At 41.5% G+C, this 23,336-nt stretch overlaps 1 protein-coding gene across 6 annotated transcripts in view; it reads left to right on the top strand.

Moving 5' to 3' along the window:
- RCBTB1 (RCC1 and BTB domain containing protein 1) overlaps positions 1-23,336 on the top strand; it is a 108,294-nt gene that overhangs the window by 33,879 nt on the left and 51,079 nt on the right. For 4 of the 6 annotated variants that reach the window (XM_084879400.1, XM_084879401.1, XM_084879399.1 and 1 more), the window contains exons 2-8: positions 1,117-1,286; positions 1,912-2,062; positions 7,715-7,881; positions 10,528-10,686; positions 15,699-15,806; positions 16,451-16,593; positions 18,468-18,658. In XM_084879400.1, coding sequence (XP_084735526.1) covers positions 1,161-1,286; positions 1,912-2,062; positions 7,715-7,881; positions 10,528-10,686; positions 15,699-15,806; positions 16,451-16,593; positions 18,468-18,658 — 1,045 coding nt within the window. In that variant the 5' untranslated portion in view covers positions 1,117-1,160. The remainder of the gene's footprint in view (positions 1-1,116; positions 1,287-1,911; positions 2,063-7,714; positions 7,882-10,527; positions 10,687-15,698; positions 15,807-16,450; positions 16,594-18,467; positions 18,659-23,336) is intronic. The other 2 variants (XM_084879398.1, XM_084879397.1) reach the window with 1 other exon arrangement.

The raw sequence follows: 23,336 nt of genomic DNA, 5'->3' as shown, positions 1-23,336 counted from the left end.
AAATGGAAATTCACTTGGTATGATAGGTTTTGTGCTCATGCAGCCCCCTGCAATTTATAGAATTACTTTTTAATCTTAAAAGAATTGGAGCCATGACCAGGATTCTTCGTGTAAAATTCCTTAAACAGACCAACTTTAGTTTTAGGGGAATTTATACATCTATCTACTTTATTGGGATTGGGTATTTTTAAGCTAATTGCTACTTGTATAAAGGTTATAGTCATCTAGCACCCAAATTAGGGCAAATTGCCTTATCTGTGTTCAAATAATGTTTCTCAATGCGAAATGAAATACAGTCTGTATATAATGTAGGAAATGTGGTCATATAAATTAGGACCAGAACATACTGCTTTATTTTATGGTTTATCCACTAAATTTTAAGCTAGTGCTTCTTAACATTTTTGCCACTCTAAACCCTATGAGGGGTGTCCCGTTCCCACTATTAATAGTGGCTCAGTGTGGCAGTGATATTCTACAAGGGGTGGGGTCTTTTTTTTTTTTTTAATCTTTATTGCTCAGATTGTTACAATTTTTTCTCCCCCCCCCCCACAGTTCCCTTCCACCCGGTTCCCACCCCCCCTCTGCCCTTCCTCCCCCCCCCCCCCGATTGTCCTCAGGAGTGGGGTCTTTTAGTGCATTCTGGCAGATAGTGGCAGAGTGGGGAGGTAGAGATAATGATTCTCATTCTCTCTCTCTCTCTCTCTCTCTCTCTCTCTCTCTCACACACACACACACACACACACACACACACATCACTATGACCCTCATTCTCCTGGAGAAAATATACCTGATAAGAAACCCTGGTTTCATCCAGTTTATATGTCTTCCCTCTATTATATGAGCATGTAGTAGTATGTATTATAACAGATTAGCACTGACTTGTATAAGTCAACTGGTTCTAGCAAGTTTCCCTCCCCTTATAGGAAAAGGCCCAGGTCTGAAGGTAGAGGCAGGGTTACACATGTTGCTGTGGTAAGCGAGCAATCTGTTTAACCAAAGGTCGGGGAGCAGTTTACTCTGGAACTAGCTTTTGTTTTCTTCCGTTAACAGTGTCTTTTAAAAATTAGTGTAGTGGTTGTTTAACTTGTTTTTTGAAATCCTTTTTGTTTGTTACAGCAGAGATGCCAGCATATTTATAGGAATTGCTTGAAGCCAGAGTCATGGTGGATGTAGGAAAGTGGCCAATCTTCACTCTGCTCTCATCTCAGGAAATTGCATCTATTCGGAAGGCCTGTGTCTTTGGCACCTCAGCCAATGAAGCACTGTACGTTACTGAAGATGATGAGGTAAGAAAGCATCTCTTAATATCCAGAATTTAATTTTAGGGCTTATTTTGGGATTCGGCTTTATTTTATTTATTTAAAAAAAAAATACATTTTATTGATTTTTTACAGAGAGTAAGAGAGAGGGATAGAGAGCCAGAAACATTGATGAGAGAGAATCATCGATCAGCTGCCTCCTGCACACCCTTTTACTGGGGATGTGCCCGCAACCAAGGTACATGCTCTTGACCAGAATCGAACCTGGGACCCTTCAGTCTGCAGGCTGACGCTCTATCCACTGAACCACACCGGTTTTGGTTGGGATTGAGCTTTAAAGCATGCAGTTTAAAGATGGAGAAAGGTCGGCGATAAGAGAAGCTGAAATTCAAGAAGGCTATCTTGGATGTGATTTGCCTTTTTTTCAGTTTCTTGATTTAATACCACTCCACCCCTACTACTCTTTGAGTTTCATAGTGTGGCCAATATCCTAAACATCAGTAGAAGTTGACTTTTTCTTAACAACTTTTTCAGTATCTTCCCACCCACCGAGCTGTCAACCTAAACTTGAGTGTCTCACTTTCAGGGTGAAGAAGGGAGCCTTTGTGTAACTTCAGGCCAAACATCTCAAACAGAACCATTTGTTTTCCAGGTCTTCGTATTTGGACTGAACTATAGTAACTGTCTAGGAACTGGAGATAACCAGAGTACACTTACGCCCAAAAAGCTAGAAGCCTTATGTGGAAAGAAGATTAAAAGCCTTAGTTATGGCAGTGGACCACATGTTCTTCTCAGCACTGAAGGTAAAGAGGGAATAAGTCTAGCTTTTCAGTTTGTGGAAAATGGAGCAATTAATTTTAAGCTAAAACTAGGTAGGGCTGGATCAAATAATTTCTCATGGTTTGTTTATTACTTTCTGAGCGGTAAAAATTAAACACTTCAGGCTAACTGCAACAGCCACCGGATGACTTGCAAATTAAGCAAACTTCTGAGGTATGACTTGCAAATTAAGCACACTTCTGAGGTTTTAGGCTACTTATATGCAGTTGTGGAAGATTAGTTATAGCAACGAAGTGGTCCTTGTAGCCTAATTTTTCAGTGGATTTGTGGCAATAAGGCAACTTTAAGGTTTTACTTGGTATATTTTTGTAAATAAAGATAAACTTGGTTTTCCTTTCTTTGTGTAATTCCTGAACCTTGAATTCAATAAATATTAATTTATTCTCTGGTAATGCTATGGATGCCTTATGGGAAAATGTGAGATAGAGTACTCTCCCTTTCTCTCTGCCTCTCCAAGATCACTAAAGAAGGAGACTATTCATTAGTCTTTGGTCATTTATCTCTACTGTGGGCAAACAGAACTCTGAAAATCTGTTATTTATCATTTAAGTTCTTCCTTTTATATTTTAGGTACACTAGCATGAGTTCTCTCCCTCTCTCTCCCTCTCCCTCTCTCTCCCTCTCCCTCTCTCCCCCTCTCCTTCTCCCTCTCCCCCTGTCTTCCTCCCCCCTCTCTCTCCTCCCTCTATCCCCCTCTATCCCCCTCTCCCCCTCTCTCCCTCTCTATCAGAGGACCTCAGGTTTTTGTTGGGTGATCCTGTTGCGTGGCATTTGGGAGACGGTTTGCTCCCTGCCTTTTTGTCTCCAGACTAGGAGCTTCCTTGGATGTTGCCAAAAGTCTTCTTGGTATTGAGGTTTTTAATTGCTTTTAACTTATATCTGAGTCCACTCCAGCTTGTCTGTGTCTTTCTCAAGCTGTGAGATCCAGATCTGAACATGATGGTGTAGTAAGAGTATCATGTGTTGAGCATAATGAGGGGATTGTCTCATTTCTGTGTTATGTAATCCTGTCTTTCTAGCATTACACTGGCTCTTTCAAGCAGCTACAATTTTGCTGACTGGCTCAGCCTGTCATCCATTGTGATCTAATGATTTAATTTTTTCCTAATGCATATCAGTTTTAACTAGTGGTTGATTTTTAACTGTAAATTCCTGAGGCAATTATTTAGAGAAAATATACTAAGACATGTACATTCAAATTTTTGGTTTTTATCAAAGTGGTGCCCATAGGAAATTATAACTCTTCTTTTGAATTATTTTCAGTATCCAGATCATACAGTTTTAGCTATCTTTAATGCTACAGTTGAGATGTAGATGTAAATAAACAGTAAACAGGCCTGGCTGGCATGGCTCCGTGGTTGAACATTGGCCTAGGAGAAGGAGGTCATGGGTTTAATTCCCAGTCAGGCCATATTCCTGGGTTGTGGGCTCAATCCCAGTGTGGGGCATGCAGGAGGCAGCCGATCAATGATTCTCTGTCATCATTGATGTTTCTATCTCTCTCCCTCTTCCTTCCTCTCTGAAATAAAAATAAAGCCGAAACCGGTTTGGCTCAATGGATAGAGCGCCGGCTTGGGGACTGAAAGGTCCCGGGTTCGATTCCGGTCAAGGGCACGTACCTTGGTTGCGGGCACATCCCCAGTAGGGGATGTGCAAGAGGCAGCTGGTCGATGACTCTCATTGATGTTTCTAACTCTCTATCTCTCTCCCTTCCTCTCTGTACAAAATCAATAAAATATATATATTTAAAAATGCTATAAAAAATAAAAGATAAACATATAAATATAAATATCTGATTTTCTCATGGGCCTGTTTTTCATTGTTTTTAATTCTGTTTTGATCATTATAATTCATTTTACTCAATATACAGTAAACATGCTGTGTATTATGTATCTATATATGTGTGTACTGTATGTTGACAATCATATAGTTTTAAAAGAATGTAACAAAAACAATAAAACAATTTAACACTTGAAATCATCAAATAGTCTGGCTTTTCGTAAAAATCAGGTACCTATGTCCTATCCCTCTTCACTCTTAGAAACTGCTTTTCAGAAGGAACCACTTTTAACTCTCAGATGTTTCTTTTGATATTTAACTCATATTTTTAAATTATGCTGCTATTTCCAAATTTGTCATTTTAGACATTATCCTTTGACGTTTATAATGGCAGGTAGAATTTAACTCTCTTTCCCCTCCCTCTTCTCCCTCCGCTTATTGTTTCAATATAGTGATATCACCATTTTGGGAAATCGGTGTTCAGTGTTTACTTAGAACTCTGTAAGCATTATTTATACCTGAGCCCACCTCCTTTCTTATACAGCTGTTTTTCTGGGGTTCTTTTATACTTATTAACATATGCCGAGACTCTTCTCCAGAGCAGTGTGGCTTCACAGTTCATCTGAGCATATAGATTATGTCTGGAGCCCTCTGTCCCCTGCTGCAGACTGCCCGCAGCACAGCATTCTCCGGGTCTCTGCCATGTGCTGCCAGTCCTTCAGGGTTCCGGTGGGCCTCTTTTCCTGGGGAAGAGAGGAAAAAGATCTTTCCTGAGATACACTATAGCCTCTGCACTGCAGCTAGTCTCTGAGCCACAACTGATTCTCATCGCCTTTTCCCTCTAGAACCTCTTCTGGGTTTTCTTTACACTTGGCTACACCTGGCTTGGGTGGCTCACCTGATTGTGAGACCCAGACTCTCATCTCTAAGGAGTACTAGCCCCTGACCATGCTGTATTCTGGCCATTGCGGCTGCACGTTTCTGCTTACTGTCACTCTGGGGCAGGTGAACACCAAAGGACTGCCCTGTGGCACCTGGGTGCCAAGCCAGCTTGTCAGTGCTGTCTCCGCAGACAGCTCTTGGATGCTGCAGTGCATGATAGGACTAGTGAGCCCTGCTGCACCTCTTCTGCTACGAAGTGAGTCCCTTGGTCTGATCAGATGTTTTGTGGGATCCTGTATCAGTGCATTACTCTGTAAGCCCTCAAATAGTGATGCTGGCTGGGGTCCTATGTGCAGGAATCCCATATCTGGGTTAGATGTTGATTCCTGACAATGTGAATGGCTGCTCCTTGCAGGATGGAATGGGTCCATCTGGAGGAATCTTGCTACCAGATAGCTAGTTGGTCTCCTGCGGATGGTGCTGTCTCAGGAGCTCTGCGTGGCTCTGTTACTGGCGCAGTGGGCATTCAGCCATGGTAGTGGGTAGGCCAGTCGTGGTTAGTGGAGTCTGGTCTTCTGTTATTTGTATTTTTTACCTTGTGAGTGGGGTTGAGCATCTTTTCCTACAGTTAAGGTCCATTTACATTTCTTTCATTGTGAAACTTCAATGAAGTATGAAGTATACACACACACACTGTAGTATAGTATATATATGTATACAAAAAGTACACTTCTTAACTCATACATTGTCCTTGGATATTGTTGTTGCCAGTCAGATTGTCCTTAAAAAGTCAGGACATTTTTATTACCATGGGAATCACATGAGAAAAGTGTGTAACTCTGTGATATCTGCTCTTGATACTCATCATTTTTCCATAGGGTTCTTGGTTATTTTCTTTTGTATTTTTTGAAGCTCTTTTTATATTAGAGATTATCACTTACTAATAGAAATTGCAAATATTTTTCCCAATATTAACATTTTTCTTTGCTCACAGTATTTATTTCCTTGGAAAGTTTTTTCAAAAATATAACTACCCTGTTTCCCCGAAAATAAGACAGTGTCATATAATAATTTTTGCTCCCAAAGATGCGCTAGGTCTTATTTTTAGGGGATGTCTTATTTTTCCATGAAGAAGAATACGGTACACATTTATTGTTAAATGAAAATAAAGGAAATTTATTACCTGTATATGGTACGATAGTACAGTAGTTGTCAACACAAACCAGACAAACTGTGATTCCTACAGTATCAAGAATTTACTCATTTATTCAATGACAATCATGTCATCATCTTCTGGAACATCATCATAACAATCCAATTCCTGAATTTCCTGATGAATTTCTTGTGACTCCATTTCTTTCAGAATCAGTGGACCAAATCTCTCATGTTTAGCCTAGGGGGGGCCTTATTTTCAGGGGGATGCCTTATATTTCACTCAGAAGGAAACCTGTAAGTAGGTCTTATTTTCGGAGGATGTCTTATTTTTGGGGAAACACTGTAGATTTATCACTCTTTTTATTGTGTCTGGATTTTGTATTACAGGAAAGTTTTCCCTATTCTCTGGTTATGGAGGAATTTACTAATTTTTTCCTTCTAGTTCTTATATGGTTTTATTTTTGTACATTTAAAAATGATTTATTGGGAGGTTATAGTACATGATGTGAGGAATGAGTTTAAGTTTTCAGTATGACTGCCCAATTACCATTTATCAGTCCAACTTGTAAAAAGTCTATTTCCCCCACTGACATAGCTTTTATTTCCATATACAATTGGTTTATTTCTAGACTTTGAATTCCATTTTATTGGTTGGTCTGTTTGTTCATGTCCTAGTATTTTAATTTTAGACACTTCTTATAGCTTAATAACAAATGGAGGTAGCTATCTTGTACGTTCTTTTTAAAATGGGTTTTTCTTGTTTGTTCTTTCCATTAAACTTTAAAATCAATTTGTTTCACTTTAGGAAGCAACTTGAAGCATTTTATTACCATTATGTTGCATTTTTAAACAAAGGAAAAATTTGTGAGACATCCGGCAGATGTTCTCTAGATCTGACTTGTACTGGAAGAGAACCTGACTTTGTTGAGTTATAGTGCCTCCAGAGTGGATAATCAGAAACCTACTTAAGTATGAGTGCCGGTCCCTGATTGCTTGGGGACTGTTGTCAGTGAGTCAGCAGCCTGACAATGATACTTGGATTTCTGCTGTTTCTCTTGGATTTTGTTGTTGCCAGACATAGATTGTCCTTAAAAAGTCAGGATGCTTTATTACCATGGGAAGATATGAGGAAAGTGTGTAACTCCGGGATGTCTGCTCTTGATACTCATCATGCTGTGGGAGGAAATGCATGGAACAGTGATACTTGCAGAGAGGGACACATAACAGAAACGTGACCTCTATCAGATCCCAAAAAGATAAAATCATAAAAAAAATTCAGATTTTACGCCACTAGTTTGCTTGAGAGAAGCCTGTGATTTTTATATACAGTTTATACAAAAAGTATACCTCTTAATTCTTGTAAATAGTACACCTTTTTCCTCTATACTTTGTGAGTGACACACACACATACACCCAACAATTCCATGAAACTTGGTATTTGGTAAAATAATGGTAAAGATTAGTATTGAACTTTTTTTCCTCTGTGTTTTCTTTTTTGCTTGGTACCTGACACAGAAACTATTGAGATGATTCAGTGTGTTAGAAGGTCAAATGTTTACATATAAGCTGACTCCTGACCACAAAGCTGATCTTCTTTCTATTTTAGTCCTTTCTTTAACAGTTTTGTGTATGTCTGTCCTGTTTTCTCTTTCCCCCACCCCTTATCAGTGGTTAGTTTGGAGGGAGAAAGGGCAATGTGAAAAAATTGAGGTTGGAGAATGAGTTGTGCAAAATCTGGGGGAAAGTACAGGGAGGCCATTTCTTCTTGGGCTGATTGTGTGTGTGGCCATCTTACATAGATGGAGTTGTTTACGCCTGGGGCCACAATGGATACAGCCAGCTTGGGAATGGGACAACCAACCAAGGCATTGCTCCCATCCAAGTCTGTACCAATCTCTTGATCAAACAAGTGGTTGAAGTAGCTTGTGGCTCCCATCATTCAATGGCCTTGGCAGCTGATGGAGAGGTAAGTACCTTGCTTTTATTCTTTATTTTTTAAATTGTGGTAAAATAATACACATAATATAAAATTTGATATCTTAACCATGTTAAGTGTAGAGTTCATTGCCATTAACTACACTTAACATTGTTGTGTAACCATCACCACCGTTCATCCACAGAACTCTTTTTATCTCGCAAAACTGAAATTTTGTACCTATTAATCATTAACTCTCCATTTCCTCTTTCCTGAGCCCCTGGGAATCATTTTCTGTATCTATGAATTTGACTACTCTAGGTGCATCCTGTGAATGGCATCTACAGTATTTATCCTTTTGCAACTACCTTATTTGACATAGCAAAATGTTTTTAAGATTTATCCATGTGGTAGCATGTGTCAGAATTTCCTTCCTTCTTAATGAGAAATAATATTCTATTTATATGCCACATTTTGTTTATTTATCTGTCTATGGATATTTGGGTTGTTCCTACCTTTTAACTATTGTGAAAGTGCCAAAAATATGTGAAAGTGCCAAATATGGCCATATTGTACTTCATATAGTGTGAACATAGTAGCCCTGTGTGTGTAGCTACACACATTGTAGGAACATACTCTTTTTCTAACACATTCTGTATTGTGTGATCAGGAACACTTATTGATGATGGTAGATTTCAATCTTAAAGCAGTTGAGTCTCATGCTGTTTACCAAGACTACAAATTAGAGGTGTATGACAGTGTTAACTTTACCAACATTCCAGTAGGAACTGTACTATTTGTTTACCCCACAAATTCCATGCTTATCTTAAAGGTTACACATCCTGTTTTTCTACTTTCTAATCTGATATCATTTTGTTCCTCTCCATATCCATAACCTTAGGTCAAGCCTTGCTACCATGATCTCTTATTCCACAGCTTTCTCATTGGTTTATCTATCCAGTATTATTTCTCCACCTCCCATGATTTCTAAAACAGAAATCAGGTCATTTTGTTCCCTGTTTAAAGTTCTTCAATGGTGTTACAGTTTACTATGTAGGATGGGTTATGCATGAAGAAACCAAAGAAGCTCAGGGAGATTAAGTTTTCATAGCTGGGATGGGCTGGAACCAGGCTAGCATATAGGCAGTAAGCCTTGGAATCCTCTGTTTCCTAGTCTGCTTCTTGGTTAGTAGAACTACAGTTCCCATCCATATATATAAAAGCCTAAGCAACTGAACAACTGTGTGACTGGTCACTATGATGCACGCTGACCACCAGGGGGCAGATGCTCAATACAGGAGCTGCCCCCTGTTGGTCAGTGTGCTCCCACAGCGGGAGCACTGCTCAGCTGACTGAGGGGTGCCAGATGCTGGGCTCATGGCTGGTGAGTGCAGGTGCTGCGGTGCAAGCTTCTCCTGCCTGCATGGCAGCACAGAGGCATGTGCAGCAGGGCAGGGATGAGTGGGAGTGGCATGGCTCCCAGTCTCCTCCCAGCCGCCTGCTGCTTCGCACACTGCTGCAGCCCCTGAGGGGTCCTGATTAGTGAAAGGGCACAGGCCAGGCTGAGGGACCCCACTGGTGCACGAATCCAGGCACCAGGCCTCTAGTTTTTAAAATAAAAGCTGCATTGCAAGGGAACTAGGATATTTGAGAAGTGCCGGAAGAATGTTGAAATTGGAACTTACTACTTTGTACAGTTTAGATTCCTGGTAATTTTTACCTGAAGCATATGGTACTTTGGATAATTGTGCTAAATATTTGCATGATTATATTAGATATTCCTGTAAATCTATTTTCAGGACATGTTGCCCTAGTGTAGAAGTTTATTGTCTCTACTGCCAGAATTCCCCTTTCCCTAATTCTCCTCTTTGATCACATTCCTGTTTGATAGAATGTTTTGTTAATTAACCTGAAGTGATGTGGTTTGTTTTGTTTTGTTTTCTCATATTAGTTACTAGATTTTAACTAGCTTAAAGATCTGTTTATGTCTCTCTTTCTTAGAAAGCTGGTTTCAGGTTATGGCAGATCACAGGCCAAAAGTAATAAGCAGAATGCAGAGGAACTATTACCAAGAACAGACTAACAGCTTGGTATCATTTCTGTAGGGATAAATGTCTCCATAGTACTTCCAGTCATTACTATGTTATGATGTGGAACTATGATTGATAATTATAATAATGATGGTCCTGATTCATTGGAAAAGGTTATGAATGTCCAGTATTGGACAGGGAAAAAGCATAGTGTGGTTTGAAAGTTTCCATGGGGAAAAAAATGTTATGGCCAAAGAGTTAAACAGATTTTTTTCATGTCACGATTCTTATATAGCATATACTTCATTTTTAATTGATGCCAGATTAAAAAACGTATATGGCTGCCATAATTGTAGAGGCAATGCAGCTTAGTGGTGAAGACCACAGTTGGACTGTGTTGAGTTCAATTTCCACTTCTACTTGCTAACTCTGGAACCTTGAGCAAATCACTTAACCTCTCTGCATTTCCATTTCCATGTGTAAAATGGGGATGGTAATAGTGTCTACCCCAGGATCATAGTACAGGTTACTATAATGATTGAATAGGTTAATGCAGTAAAGCACACAGAGTCATTTAGCACATTGTAAGTACTCTGTTAAGTGGATTTATTTATATTTGTAGGATTTTTACCCTTACCATTATCTTTCCTTCCCTTCTTTTGTGTAGGTATTTGCTTGGGGCTACAACAACTGTGGCCAGGTGGGATCAGGATCTACAGCAAATCAACCTACTCCTCGAAAAGTTACACATTGTTTACATATTAAGAGGGTGGTGGGCATTGCCTGTGGTCAGACCTCATCCATGGCTGTTCTTGACACTGGTGAGGTGAGCTATCTTTGCATTCCCCTTCCCCCCCTCCCCCTTCTTTTAGTGAAATACCTGTTTTTCATAAGGTGCATGTATTAGATTGTAGAAGCAATAGTGCTTTGTTTTGATATCCCATTGATAGTTAACTGATTACTGATTGAGGAGTAACCAGAGAATGTTTGCTTCTCAGTGTGAATTTTGGTTTTAATTGATTTTAGAGAGAGAAAGGGAGAAGGGAGGAAGAGGGAGGGCAGGAGGAAGAAAGAAAGAGAGGGAAGGAAGGAGTGAGGGGGAAAGAGAGCGAGGGGGGGGGGAGAGAGAGAGAGAGAGAGAGAGAGAGAGAGAGAGAGAGAGAGAGAGAGGGAGAAACATCAATGTGAGAGAGAAATATTGATTGGTTATCTTCCACACTCACCCCAATGAGGGATCAAACCCACAACCTGAGTATATGCCCTGACCAGGAATCGAACCCACCACCTTTTGGTGTACGGGACTATGCTCCAACCAACTGAACCACATTGGCCAGGGCCTCAGTGTGAATTTTTAAATTTATCTGTAAGTAAAGATTCTAATGTGTCTACATTTTATTTTTGTGGAAGATCCAAGTAGCTTAATGTTTATAGATATTTTTTAGCGATTTAATCAACCAATTAAAATTTTACAAACCTCATTCTTCCAATGAAAAATCAACTGTGCACTTTTTGAAGTTAGCTGATACGTTTATAGGCAGTGGATGACTCCAATGGGCGTGATGTCTCCGTAGAACTACCTGCCTATATCTGGAATGTTCATTCACAGGAAGAAGCAACTTGCAAAAGCAGAATTTATTTTGTCATGATTATTGTTAGCTACTTTAAAAACCCATCTTTTAGTTACCCTTTCTCATGGTCATCTTTGAATGAACGGTTATTTTTAGAAAATTATTCTGGTTGCAACTTCTACTTAAATGGACCTGTCACTACCTCTGCATGTCTTAGTACACAAAAATTATCCAAAAATACGTCTTTGGCACACACATGTGGAATCATGCCTTGGGAGACAGAGTGTGTTAATTTATTTTTGGAATCAACCCTGATTACTTGGTCGACTTAGGAATTCCTTGGGGTAGTCATATGACATCTTCCATTCCAGTATTCTTCACTTCCTTTTTAAAAATAAATTTAAATTTAAGATGATTATTATGAGATTATTTTAACAAAGGAAAACAAATTAAATGAAACATATAAATTAAAATGTGAATATCTTTAATCTTGTTACTAGCTTGATGTATATCCTTTTGGACTTTCTTCTATAAATAATTATATATAGGTAAATATAATTACCTTTTTAAAGAATGGAATTATTATACCTACTACTTTGCTCTGCTATTCTGTAACTTCCCTGTTTAACAACATGTGTTTTACCTGAATCTATTTTCGACCATTTGTAGCTGCTCTTTATACACTAACTGGAGGCCCAGTGCACAAATTCATGCATGGGTGGGGTCTGGCCAGCCCGCCCCAATGGGGGCTGATCGGGCCTGGCTGGCCCCACCCCTGATCAGGGTTGGGGGTGCTGGAGGAGGTCCACTGAGCTGGAGCTGAGGGGGAGGGGGCTGGAGGAGGCCCACTGAGCGGGAGCTGAGTGTGGGCCCCAGGCTTCCCAGTAAGGAAACAAACTACCAGAAGGCTCGACACAGGGGCCCTGAGCTCTCTTTAGCCAGGGGGCTCAGAGCTGGTGTCTCTGTGCGTACAATAGACACAGCTGGCACTCGCCTTTGTCTGTTGGTCAAATCCATCGCATATAAAAAATGTGTTCCCCTTCTTCTCTTTGGGCTCTTATGACAAATACAGGCCAGTTGGAAGATGTGAGCCAGGTCCCACAATCACCTGGAATTTAGGCCTAAGACAGCCAGGTAGCAATCTTCCCAGAACAGAACACTGTTTTAGAGTCTTTTTTTTTTTTTTTTTAATGTATTGTATTGATTTTTCACAGAGAGGAAGGGAGAGGGACAAAGAGTTAGAAACATCGATCAGCTGCCTCCTGCACACTCCGTACTGGGTATGTGCCTGCAACCAAGGTACATGCCCTTAATCGGAATCGAACCTGGGACCCTTGAGTCTGCAGGCCAATGCTCTATCCACTGAGCCAACCGGTTAGGGCTGTTTTAAAGTCTTAATTCTCCCCTAAAATGTGCCCAGCCACTCCTCTTTAGCCGGCATAGACTGAACTAAGGAACCAAAGACAGAGTTTCCTTTGAGGTGGGATCCACCGGGAGCTGGCTGGTGGCGAGGCCCCTCACAGGCGGCTGCCTCACCCTCAAGCTCGGTGTGCTCTGAGCCGGTCCATTTCTGGAAGTGCCGGTCCTGGGCTGCTGGTCGGGCGGCAGATCCACAGGGTTTCTTTCCACCACCTTCCTGGCCTTCCAAGCAGTGCCCTCTGGCCCGGTGTGCCAGGATGCTGTCACTAGAGCTGGGACTTGGAGAGCTAAGGAGCTGAACCCGCAGGTGGCCAGGCAGTGCCCAACATCCTCCCCATGCCCCCCCCCCCGCTTCTCTCTCACTCGTGGATCAAGCCAAAGCCCACTGCCTGATACTGGCGCCATGTGGGGAGGGTCGTGAGGAGAGGGGCGCCCTCACCTGCCAGCCTCAATGATGATCGTCTCGGTGCCCAGCTTATTGAATTCATCCTACAGAGCCTTCGTCTCATGCTGGCCACCTTCATGGCCACGCACCTGGCCCTGGGGCCCTGGGGCTCGGCAGCAGCCACGGTGGCGCCCCTGCGGCAGGTGCATCATAGTGACCGGTCATCGGTCGTTCCGCTGTGATGGTCACTGGGCTTTTATTGGACAGATGACTGCTTAGTGTTCCTTGTATGGTGACCAGAGCTCTGTGATCAGCATTTCAGTTGTTTCTAATATTTTGTTGCTATAAACAGTGTTGCACTGACTTTCTGTGTAAATCTTTGTGTGTGTGTATCTTTGTACACTTAGGCAAGGATTCCTATAGAATAAGTTCTCAGAAATAAGATTTCTGGGTAAGTCATTAAAATTTTTAATGTCTATTGTCACATTTATCTCCAGGAAGTTCAAACCTGTTGCACTTCTCATATTGAAAGTGCTTTTTAACCATATGTTGCTAGTACCCAAAAGTCCACGTCTCCTTTTCCCCTCAGTCACTTCGCCCTGAAAAGCCCTACCTGCCCTGGCTGGTGTGGCTCAGTTGATTAGTGTATCTTCCCATTCACTGAAAGTGTGCAGGTTCGATTCCCGATCAGGGCATATGCCTAGGTTACGGGTTTGATCCCTGGTCAGGGTGCCTACAAGGAGGCAATCAGTCAATGATTATCTCTCACATTGATGTTTTTCCCTTTTCCTCTCTCTAATATCAATAAGCATGTCCTTGGGTGAAGACTGGGGGGAAAAAAAAAGCCCCAGCCAATTCTTATTTGCCCTGCATTGCCATGGAGCGTGGTGCCACCACACATCCTGGGTGGTTTCTAATTTGAGCTAGACCCTTTATTGTTCCTGGTCAATAGTACTTCCTGTGTCCCACACTGGCTATTCTAAACTTCTAACAGTTCTTTCACACCTATGTCCAACCCTGCTACTTTCAGCTGACTCCCCTTTCACTCCAGATCTCTAAGGCAGTGGTTCTCAACCTTTCTAACGCCGCAACCCTTTAATACAGTTCCTCATGTTATCGTGACCCCCAACCATAAAGTTAATTTCGTTGCTACTTCATAACTATAATTTTGCTACTGTTATGAATCATTATGTAAATATCGTGACCCACAGGTTGAGAACCGCTAGCAGGATCGCCTAAGACCATCGGAAAACACAGATATTTACATTATGATTCATAACAGTAGCAAAATTACAGTTATGAAGTAGCAACGAAAATAATTTTATGGTTGGGGTTCACTACAACATGAGGAACTGTATTAAAGGGTCGAGGCATTAGAAAAGTTGAGAACCATTGTTCTAAATCACCATGTTCTGTCACATCTCTCTCTTTAACTTAGTTCCTATCCATTCCCGCTCTCTTGATCCCACTGCCACTATATTGGTTTGGAATGCCATCAGAGCTCACCTGTTTGCCAAAAAGAGGGAGGTTGGCCAGCCGGCAGGCCCTGCCCTGCTCTGGGGTTGGGGGTTGATTGGGGGCGGGAATGGCCAGGGGGAGGAGTTGCAGGCATTTGGCAGGGCCACCCCTGGTTGAACTCTGGTTGAACTCCTGGTAGAGGGGACAATTTGCATATTACCCTTTTATTATATAGGATTGATCTTCCTGCCTCTCATACACACTCCAGTTCCCCTTCATGTTGCAGCGAGCATGATCTTTCCAAAATGAAAATTTAAGCATATTTCTGTTTTCAAAATATTTCAGTGAAAGATCCATAGAAGCATTCTACTTTCCCTGGTATGTTTTAATACTTTATCCCCTTGGGCTTACCTTTCCTTCTAGTCCTTTCTCCTTCTATCCCATATGTGTTCAGCCAGGCCTCCAGCACATTCTGTGTCCTCTACCTGGATTGCCTTCCCCCTCCTCCATCATTCAGCCCTTCCCAAATCTCCACTTTCTCAAAAGTCTTTTTTCACTTTCTGTAGCCAAATCCTTTCTCCTCTCTGCTCCTACAGTGCCTAGATTATATCTCTATTATAGCAATTGCCACTTGGCTACAGAAATTTGCATAGTTTATCCCCTCTGTTAAACTGTGATTAAAGATGCGTTCCTAGTACCTTTCACAAGGTCCTGACAGGTAGGTGCTTAATAATTGTTAGTGAAACTTAGTTTCCTCATGTGTAAAACAAAAATTAAAGACTTGCCTAAGATTATCTAACTAGTAAGTTATGGAGTAGGAACTGATGCAAAATTCTGTTCATCCCCCCCCTTCACCCCCCCAAAAAAAAATACCCATCTATTTGGAGATCAGTGTAGGATCACACAGAGTACAGTAAAGATGTTGGAAATGAAAAAAGTGTAACTGATTTATCTGTTCCCTCTAACTATCACATTTAAAAGCCCATTCTCTCCCTTTCTCTCCCCAAGGTGTATGGCTGGGGTTACAATGGCAATGGTCAGCTGGGCTTGGGAAACAATGTCAATCAGCTGACCCCTTTGCGAGTGGCAGCTTTGCACAGCGTGTGCGTGAACCAGGTATGTGTGGTGGACTCTTAGGTGCTGGTCTCCATCTAGCTTCCCTGCTCTGACTTGGAGGAATATTGGAAACTTACTCTTCAATAAATATTTTAGGATAATACTCTGTGCCTGAATCTTTCACATTTACTATTATATCCTCCCTAAATTCTGGTGATGAAAAGGAACACCATGGTGGTAGCACATTAGTATTGACAAGTACAAAAAAGGATTGAAAGATTCAGTAGTCTCGGGTGTAGGCTTTCCTGATGCTGTTTCAATGTTTCAGAAAATGTTGCTCCACAACTGGCATTCTGTAGAAGCTGGCTGTAATTTTTTTTTTTTTAATATATTTTATTGATTTTTTTTTTTTTTTTTTTTTTTTTTTTTTTTTTTACAGAGAGGAAGAGAGAGGGATAGAGAGTTAGAAACATCAGTGAGAGAGAATCATCGGTCAGCTGCCTCTTGCACACCCCCTACTGGGGATGTGCCCACAAACAAGGTACATGCCCTTGACCCGAATTGAACCTGGGACCTTTCAGTCCGCAGGCTGACGCTCTATCCACTGAGCCAAACCGGTTTCGGCTGGCTGTAATCTTTAAGTAGATGTTTTCTCTGTTCTTCCTGTTTTTCTGTCTATGGTAATCATTTAAATTTACTTGCAGATTGTCTGCGGCTATGCACATACGCTAGCACTAACAGATGAGGGCTTGCTCTATGCCTGGGGAGCTAACACGTATGGGCAGCTTGGAACTGGCAATAAAAATAACCTGCTAAACCCAACACACATCATGGTGGAGAAGGAAAGGTAACTTGGCTGTAGTGTGTCTTGGGTTGTGTGTGCGGACTTGGGACTGTGTGTGCTGGGACTGCGGTGTTTGGCTTTGTAACTCTTGTGTATTAACATTCTCATTTTGAACAAAGAGTTTTAGTACCAACTGGAATGAGCATAAAGTTGATATGATTCTTATGAGCTTTCTAAAATAACCTCCTGATTTGACAGCCATTAATACATCCTAGTATAATTCCTACAGACTTCTTGTTGCCCATTTAGTAGGGAAGTAAAATAGGGTCTGTTACCCATTTTGAGGTTGAAGTACAGACTTTTTGTTGAGCCAACTAAAACAAATCTAAATAAATAAAATCTGCCCTTGAAAGGTCATTATTATCTGTCTAAATATTGATTTGATGTAATGTGTGTTACTGGAATAGATGCTTAATACTGACTCAGCCAAATTGTGAGGTTTCCCTTGCTAAGTTTCAGAATGTCCCTTTCTGATCCTGGGCCCTGCCTAAGGGCCTCGCTGAGAAATGTGGTCACTTTGGCTTGATGTCCGTTTGGCGTGGTGTGTTCAGAGTTCATGACCCCTCGATCAGTGCTTATCAGCCTAGTGAGTGCTGTCAGCTCTGGTAGGGATGAGAGAAAAAGTTGTATTTGAAAGGAAATGGTATATAGAAGACAGTATTTTTTATTTCTTGCTACAGTTTAAGCCCCCACAACTGTCAGCACATTTTGTCAGGTCCACTTTACTCATTTACTTTGGTTTTGTTAGGTCTGATCAAATAATTGAATCGATACTCTCTCCCATGGAAACTGATCTTTAGGTCACTTCACAATGGTCATTGGTAAGGGATTATAAATCTACTAGAGGCCCAGCATGTAAGGAGGTGCCCTGCTCCCGCCGTGCGAGGAGGCACCCGAGGGGGCTGAGACTCGCACCTGACCCGAGTAGCACCGGCCGCCATTGTGTCCGCTGGGTAGGGGCAGGTGCTCCTGTGTGTTGTATCTCCTCTCTGGCCCGCGCCCAGTCCCAGTCTCCCCGTGGCCACAGGCGCTGGGGGCAGCACGCAGTACCCTCCCTCCCATCTGCGCACGCTGTTCCTCCTGGGCGGTTGTGATGTCCGGCTAATTAGCATATTCCCTGTTTATATATATAGATTAGGTTATCTGATATCCATATATAAATCTATACATATAAAAGCCTAAGTGACCCTTGAGACCAAAACACTGGAACAACCAGTCCACTAGTTGCTATGACGCACATTGTCCACCGGGGACAGATGCTCAATCCAGGAGCTGCCCCTGGTGGTCAGTGCACTCCCACAGCCAACTTCACGCAGCTCCGAACCCTCCTGTGTGGCCCCTTCCCCACTCTGGCTGGCCAACTTGTCGTCCCCCCCCCGCCCCCCCCCCCCCCGCCCCAGTCAGTCAACCTCCTATGGCTCCCCCCCCCCCCCCCCCCCCCCCCCCCCCGCTGGCCAACCTCCCGCAACCCCTCCCCCCACCTGCCAGCCCCCTGATAGACCTCAATTGCTGGCCAGGCTGAGGGACCCCATCCGTGCATGAATTTGTGCACTGGGTCTCTAGTAAATTTATAACCCCTTACCACTTTGGCCTCCTGCATTCCTCCTTCGGTGGCACTAACAAGCTTCTAGTCCCTTTTTCCAAGTTTTTTTTCCCAATAGTTATGCATTATTTATCTTAGAGGTTAGGATGAGAGGTTAGGGGCACTCAGGAGAGGAGAAATGCTATACTCTGCTCTGATCTTTTGGTTTTGTCTACAGGACACGATAGCTAATGTTTCTCGATCTTGAGCTGTTTTTTGAGGTGTTCTAAGCATGAACTTTTCATTTACTTTGTGTGAAAAAGTGACACATCCATTTTTCTTGAAATTTTTTCAGGGTAGTGGAAATCGCAGCCTGCCACTCCGCCCACACGTCTGCCGCCAAGACCCAGGGCGGGCACGTGTACATGTGGGGCCAGTGCCGGGGCCAGTCCGTGGTGCTGCCGCACCTCACCCACCTCTCCTGCACCGACGACGTGTTCGCCTGCTTTGCCTCTCCCGCCGTCTCCTGGCGCCTCCTGTCTGTGGGTAAGAAAGTTCAGGGCTATTTCCACCGGGAAAAATAGTCCTGTCAGCTGAACAGTTTGCTTGCATATTTCCTGGTTGTGGATTTTTTAGGATCTAGAATATTTTATTTTCCAATTAAATTTAATATCTTTCCCCAAATTAGATTTGCATAATAAAATTTATTAATATGTTACGGAACGTTTTATGGATTACTTTCTCCCCATAAGTACTTTCATTTTAATTGAGGTGAAATTCATATACATTAAATTAGCCATTTTAATTCAGAGTCATTTTGCACATTCACAGTGTTGTGCAACCACCATCACTATCAAGTTCTGAAACAGTTTTATCACCCTAAAAGAAAATCCTGAACCTAGGAGGCAGCCGCTCTCTATTTTCCCTTCTCCTCCCAGCCACTGGCCAATTTGGTTTTTGTTTTATGCATTTTTCTATTTTGGATATTTTATAATAGCATAATACAACATGCAACATTTTAAGTCTGGCTTCTTTTACTTACTGCTTTTGAGGCTCATCATGTTGTAGCCCTATCAGTACTTCATTCCTTTTTATAGCTGAATAATATTCCATTGGATGTATATACCACATTTCATTTATTCATTTATTGATGTATATTTGGATCGTTTCCATCTTTTAAATATTGTGAATAATGCTGTTTAAACATTCATGTACAAATATTTGTTTGAGTAACCTGTTCCTAAGTGCTTTTGTTGTTATACTAGTACTTGATTTATTATATAATTCAATTTAATATGATACAAAAATGAACTTTTAAAAAAACTGTACAACTTGTGGTTTTTTTAAGATGGTGTTTTAATCTTTCTTTCTCCATTTTTCTTTCAACCAGTCTCAAATACTTTTATTTTAGAAGTGCATCAAAACTGTGGTATTTGAAAGGGTAGTTGAATTCAGAGTGTTTTTTTGGTTACGTAATCTGTTCATATTTTGAATACTGTTTCCTTCAAGAGTTCATTATTGGTCGAAAGTATTAAGGTGTCATAAAGATGAGTAGCTTTAAAATATTTTAATTTTAATTCATGTTCATTTCTACCTTTTTGCCAATGTATTTCTTCTCAGTTATTCTATTGTTAATAAGGAGAGAAAATAAATAGGTTATGATGTCTCGTGTTTGAACATTAGCATAGCTCTTGACCACCAAGGGGTTTGAGTTGCTCAGCAATTGCTATTGAAGACTAATCTTTAACACATGTCATGTTGAGCTGTGTCAGACATGTTTTTAGGTCACCTGGATACCAGATGGGCTGAGCCCCAAAATTGTGCCAGGCACTAGTATGTTTAAGAAGAGTTAAGCTGCTGCTCAACTTAACGCGAAATAAATTGAACATCTTCATATACTTTGTAATAAAGCAAGTTTTACAGTGAATATTGTGATTAGAAAAATTAAGTTCACCATAAAAAATCAGAAGAAAGCAAGCAGTAAAATCTTGAACATTTCTTGAAGCGATATTTTTTTCTGATATACAGTATAGCTTCAGGCAAGGGAGACAAAATAAAAATAAACAAATGGGACATCAAAATAAAAAGTTTTTGCACAGCAAAGGAAACTATCAACAAAATGAAAAGATAATATACTGAATGGAAAAGCATATTCGCCAAGATATATCTGATAAGCGATTAATATTCAAAATTTATAAAGAACTTATACAACTGAACACCAGGAATACAAACAACCCAATTAAGAAGTGGGCAAAGGACCTAAATAGACAATTCTCCAAAGAGGACTTACAGATGGCCAGTCGACATATGAAAAAATAACCAGTGTTACTAATCATTAGAGAGATGAAAATTACAATGACCATGAGATATCACCTTACATTTGCCAGAATTGTTGTCATTTATAAATCAACAAATAAGGACTGGCAAGGATGTGGAGAAAAGAGAACCCTGTTGCACTCCTGGTGGGAATGCAGACTGGTGCAGCCACTATGGAAAACAGTATGGAGGTTCTCAAAAAATTAAAATTAACTCCCATTTGACCTAGTAATCCCACTTCCAGGAATATATCGTAAGAATTCTCAAACACCAATCATGAAACATATATGTTCAAAATCTGTGTTCATGGCAGTATTATTTACATTAACTAAGATCTGGAAACAGTCCAAGTGTTCATCAGTAGATAAGTGGATAAAAAATCAGTGATAATTGGTGGAACCAATTTACAAGATAAATTCCAGTACTTGCTGCCTCTCACAACCACATCAGTATTACAACTAAATCACAGAACAACCATTATTCAGAACTGCCTGAAATCTGGGTAAATGGAAGTGCTACAGCTGGAGAATTAAAGAACATAGCACATTGGAACTGATAGGAGGGGTGGAGTTGTGGAATGGGCTAGTCTGACACCCATGTGTGTCATTTTTTTAATCAGGAGGGATATCTCAATTGTGGAGGCCTCCCATGAGGAGCAACGAGTTCCAACTTCACACCAGACGCCTCATCCCAGGGTTTCAGGGCCAGGAAGAGAAGTCCCCCTGACTTTGGGCTGTAAAGACCAGTGGGGGATTTATTTATTTATTTATTTATTTATTTATTTGTGACTGAGTGACGAGACTGCTGGAATCCCAGCAGTCTCTTAAAGGGCTGGTGCATGGACTTACTTGGACTAACTCTCTCTCAGCACCAGCGTGGAGGCAGTGGCTTGGGGAATCCAAGGATATAAGGGGAAGAACTGGATTGTCTGGCATCAGGGGTACTCATGGGATTCATTGTTTCCATATCAAGACATCCCCAGACATAGGGCTGATTTGCAGGTGCCCTATCTGAGGCTCCACCAACCTGGCTTACACTTCACTCCACCCTGGTGATTCCTTGAGACCCCATCCCATTTGCAGCCCCACCCAAGCTGTTAGCAATGACTTTTCCTATGAATGGACTGTCCTGGCTCAGGCTTTAGACTTTCCAAAAACCTCTCAAACAAGCAGCAGCTGGGTCAGTGTGCCCCAAACCTATCAATAAGAGGCCCAATTCTGGCACTAGCAGCAGCCTACCTTGCTTCACAGGTTGGCCTCTACTGGGCACTTCCAAGCCCAACACAAGCACAGCCATCTGCAGATTGCTCTATAGCTCCTGCTGGGTGGCCCAAGGCAGTGGCTGACTTTGTTCCTCCTGGGAGGCACCAGAGCCAGTGCACCTAGTGGACAGCTTCAGATCATACCAGATTACAAGCCTACACATCCACAAGTGACACATTCAAGAGGCAGACTCAGTGAGTCCCAAAGCTCCACTGAAACAAGTTCTGCTCCATGGGGTATTTCCTGCACAGCAGCTCTTCCATTGTAGTTGCAACTGTTCCTCACAGCCAATTGGCCTAGAGGTCATTTCCTCCCTGTGCAGTCAAAGCAGTCAAGGCTCAACTACAGTAAGACTGTATACACACCCATACAGGGTGCACTTGGAGTGTCTAACTCAGGTGACTGGGGAAGCTGAACCACTAGGGCCTACATGACACCTACTACACAAGGACACTCTGCCAATTCCAGGAGACATAGCAACTCTATCTGATACACAGAAACAAACACAGGGAAGCAGCCAAAATGCGGAGACAAATAAACATGTCACAAATGAGAGAACAGAAGAAATCTCCAGAAAAAGAACTAAATGAAATGGAAGCAAGCAAACTGCTAGATCCACAGTTTAAAACAATAGTTATAAGGATGCTCAAGGGTCTTAATGAGAGCTTTAAGGAGCATAGTAAGAACTTCAGAGACATGAAAAAGGACCAGTCAGAAATAAAGCATACACTTAACTGTAATAAAGAATAACTTACATGGATTTAACAGAGGGGAAGATGCCAGAAATCAAATAAATGATTTGGAATATAAGGAAGCAAAAAACACCCAATCAGAAGAGCTAAAAGAAAAAAAGAATCCAAAAATATGAAGATAGTGTAAGGAGCCTCTGGGACAACTTCAAGCATTAGGGGTGCCAGAAGAACAGAGATAGCAAGTTATCGGAAACCTATTTGAAGAATTAATGACAGAAAATTTCCCCTACTGGTGAAAGAAACAAACTTACAAGTCTAGGAAGCACAGAGAGGCCCACACCAATAAATATCATAATTAAATGCCAAAGATTAAAAACAGAGAATCTTAGAAGCAGCAAGAGAAAAGAAGTTAGTTATATACGAGGGAGGGCCCATATGACTGTCGGCTGATTTCTCAACAGAAGCTTTGTAGGCCAGAAGGGAGTGGCAAGAAATACTCAAAGTGATGAAAAGCAAGGACCTACAACCAAGAGTACTTTACCCAGCAAAGCTATCATTTAGAATTGAAGGTCATATAAAGAGCTTCACAGACAAGAAAAAGCTAAAGGAGTTAACCACCACATGAGTACCCCTGATGCCAGACAAAAGATGGGGTCTGAAATGTTGAAGGGTATTCCTTTTTATTTTCTTTCCTTTTTAAAAAAACATATTTCTATTGATTTCAGAAAGGAAGGGAGAAGAAGCGAGAGAGGGAAACATTAGTGGTGAGAGAATTATTGATCAACTGCCTCTTACAGGCCCCACATTGGGGATCAAGCCTGCAACCCAAGCCTATGCCCTGACTGAGAATCGAACCATGATCTCCTGGTTCATAGATCGACTCTCAACCACTGAGCCATGCCAGCTGGGCTTGAAGGTATTCTTTTAGAAGAGGAAGAAGAAATGAAGGAATCT

Source organism: Pipistrellus hanaki, assembly GCF_964339955.1.
Source record: "Pipistrellus hanaki genome assembly, chromosome: 3".
Taxonomy (NCBI): Eukaryota; Metazoa; Chordata; class Mammalia; order Chiroptera; family Vespertilionidae; genus Pipistrellus; species Pipistrellus hanaki.
The sequence above is the reverse complement of the archived record's forward strand: the minus strand, read 5'-3'. Positions and strand labels throughout refer to the sequence as shown.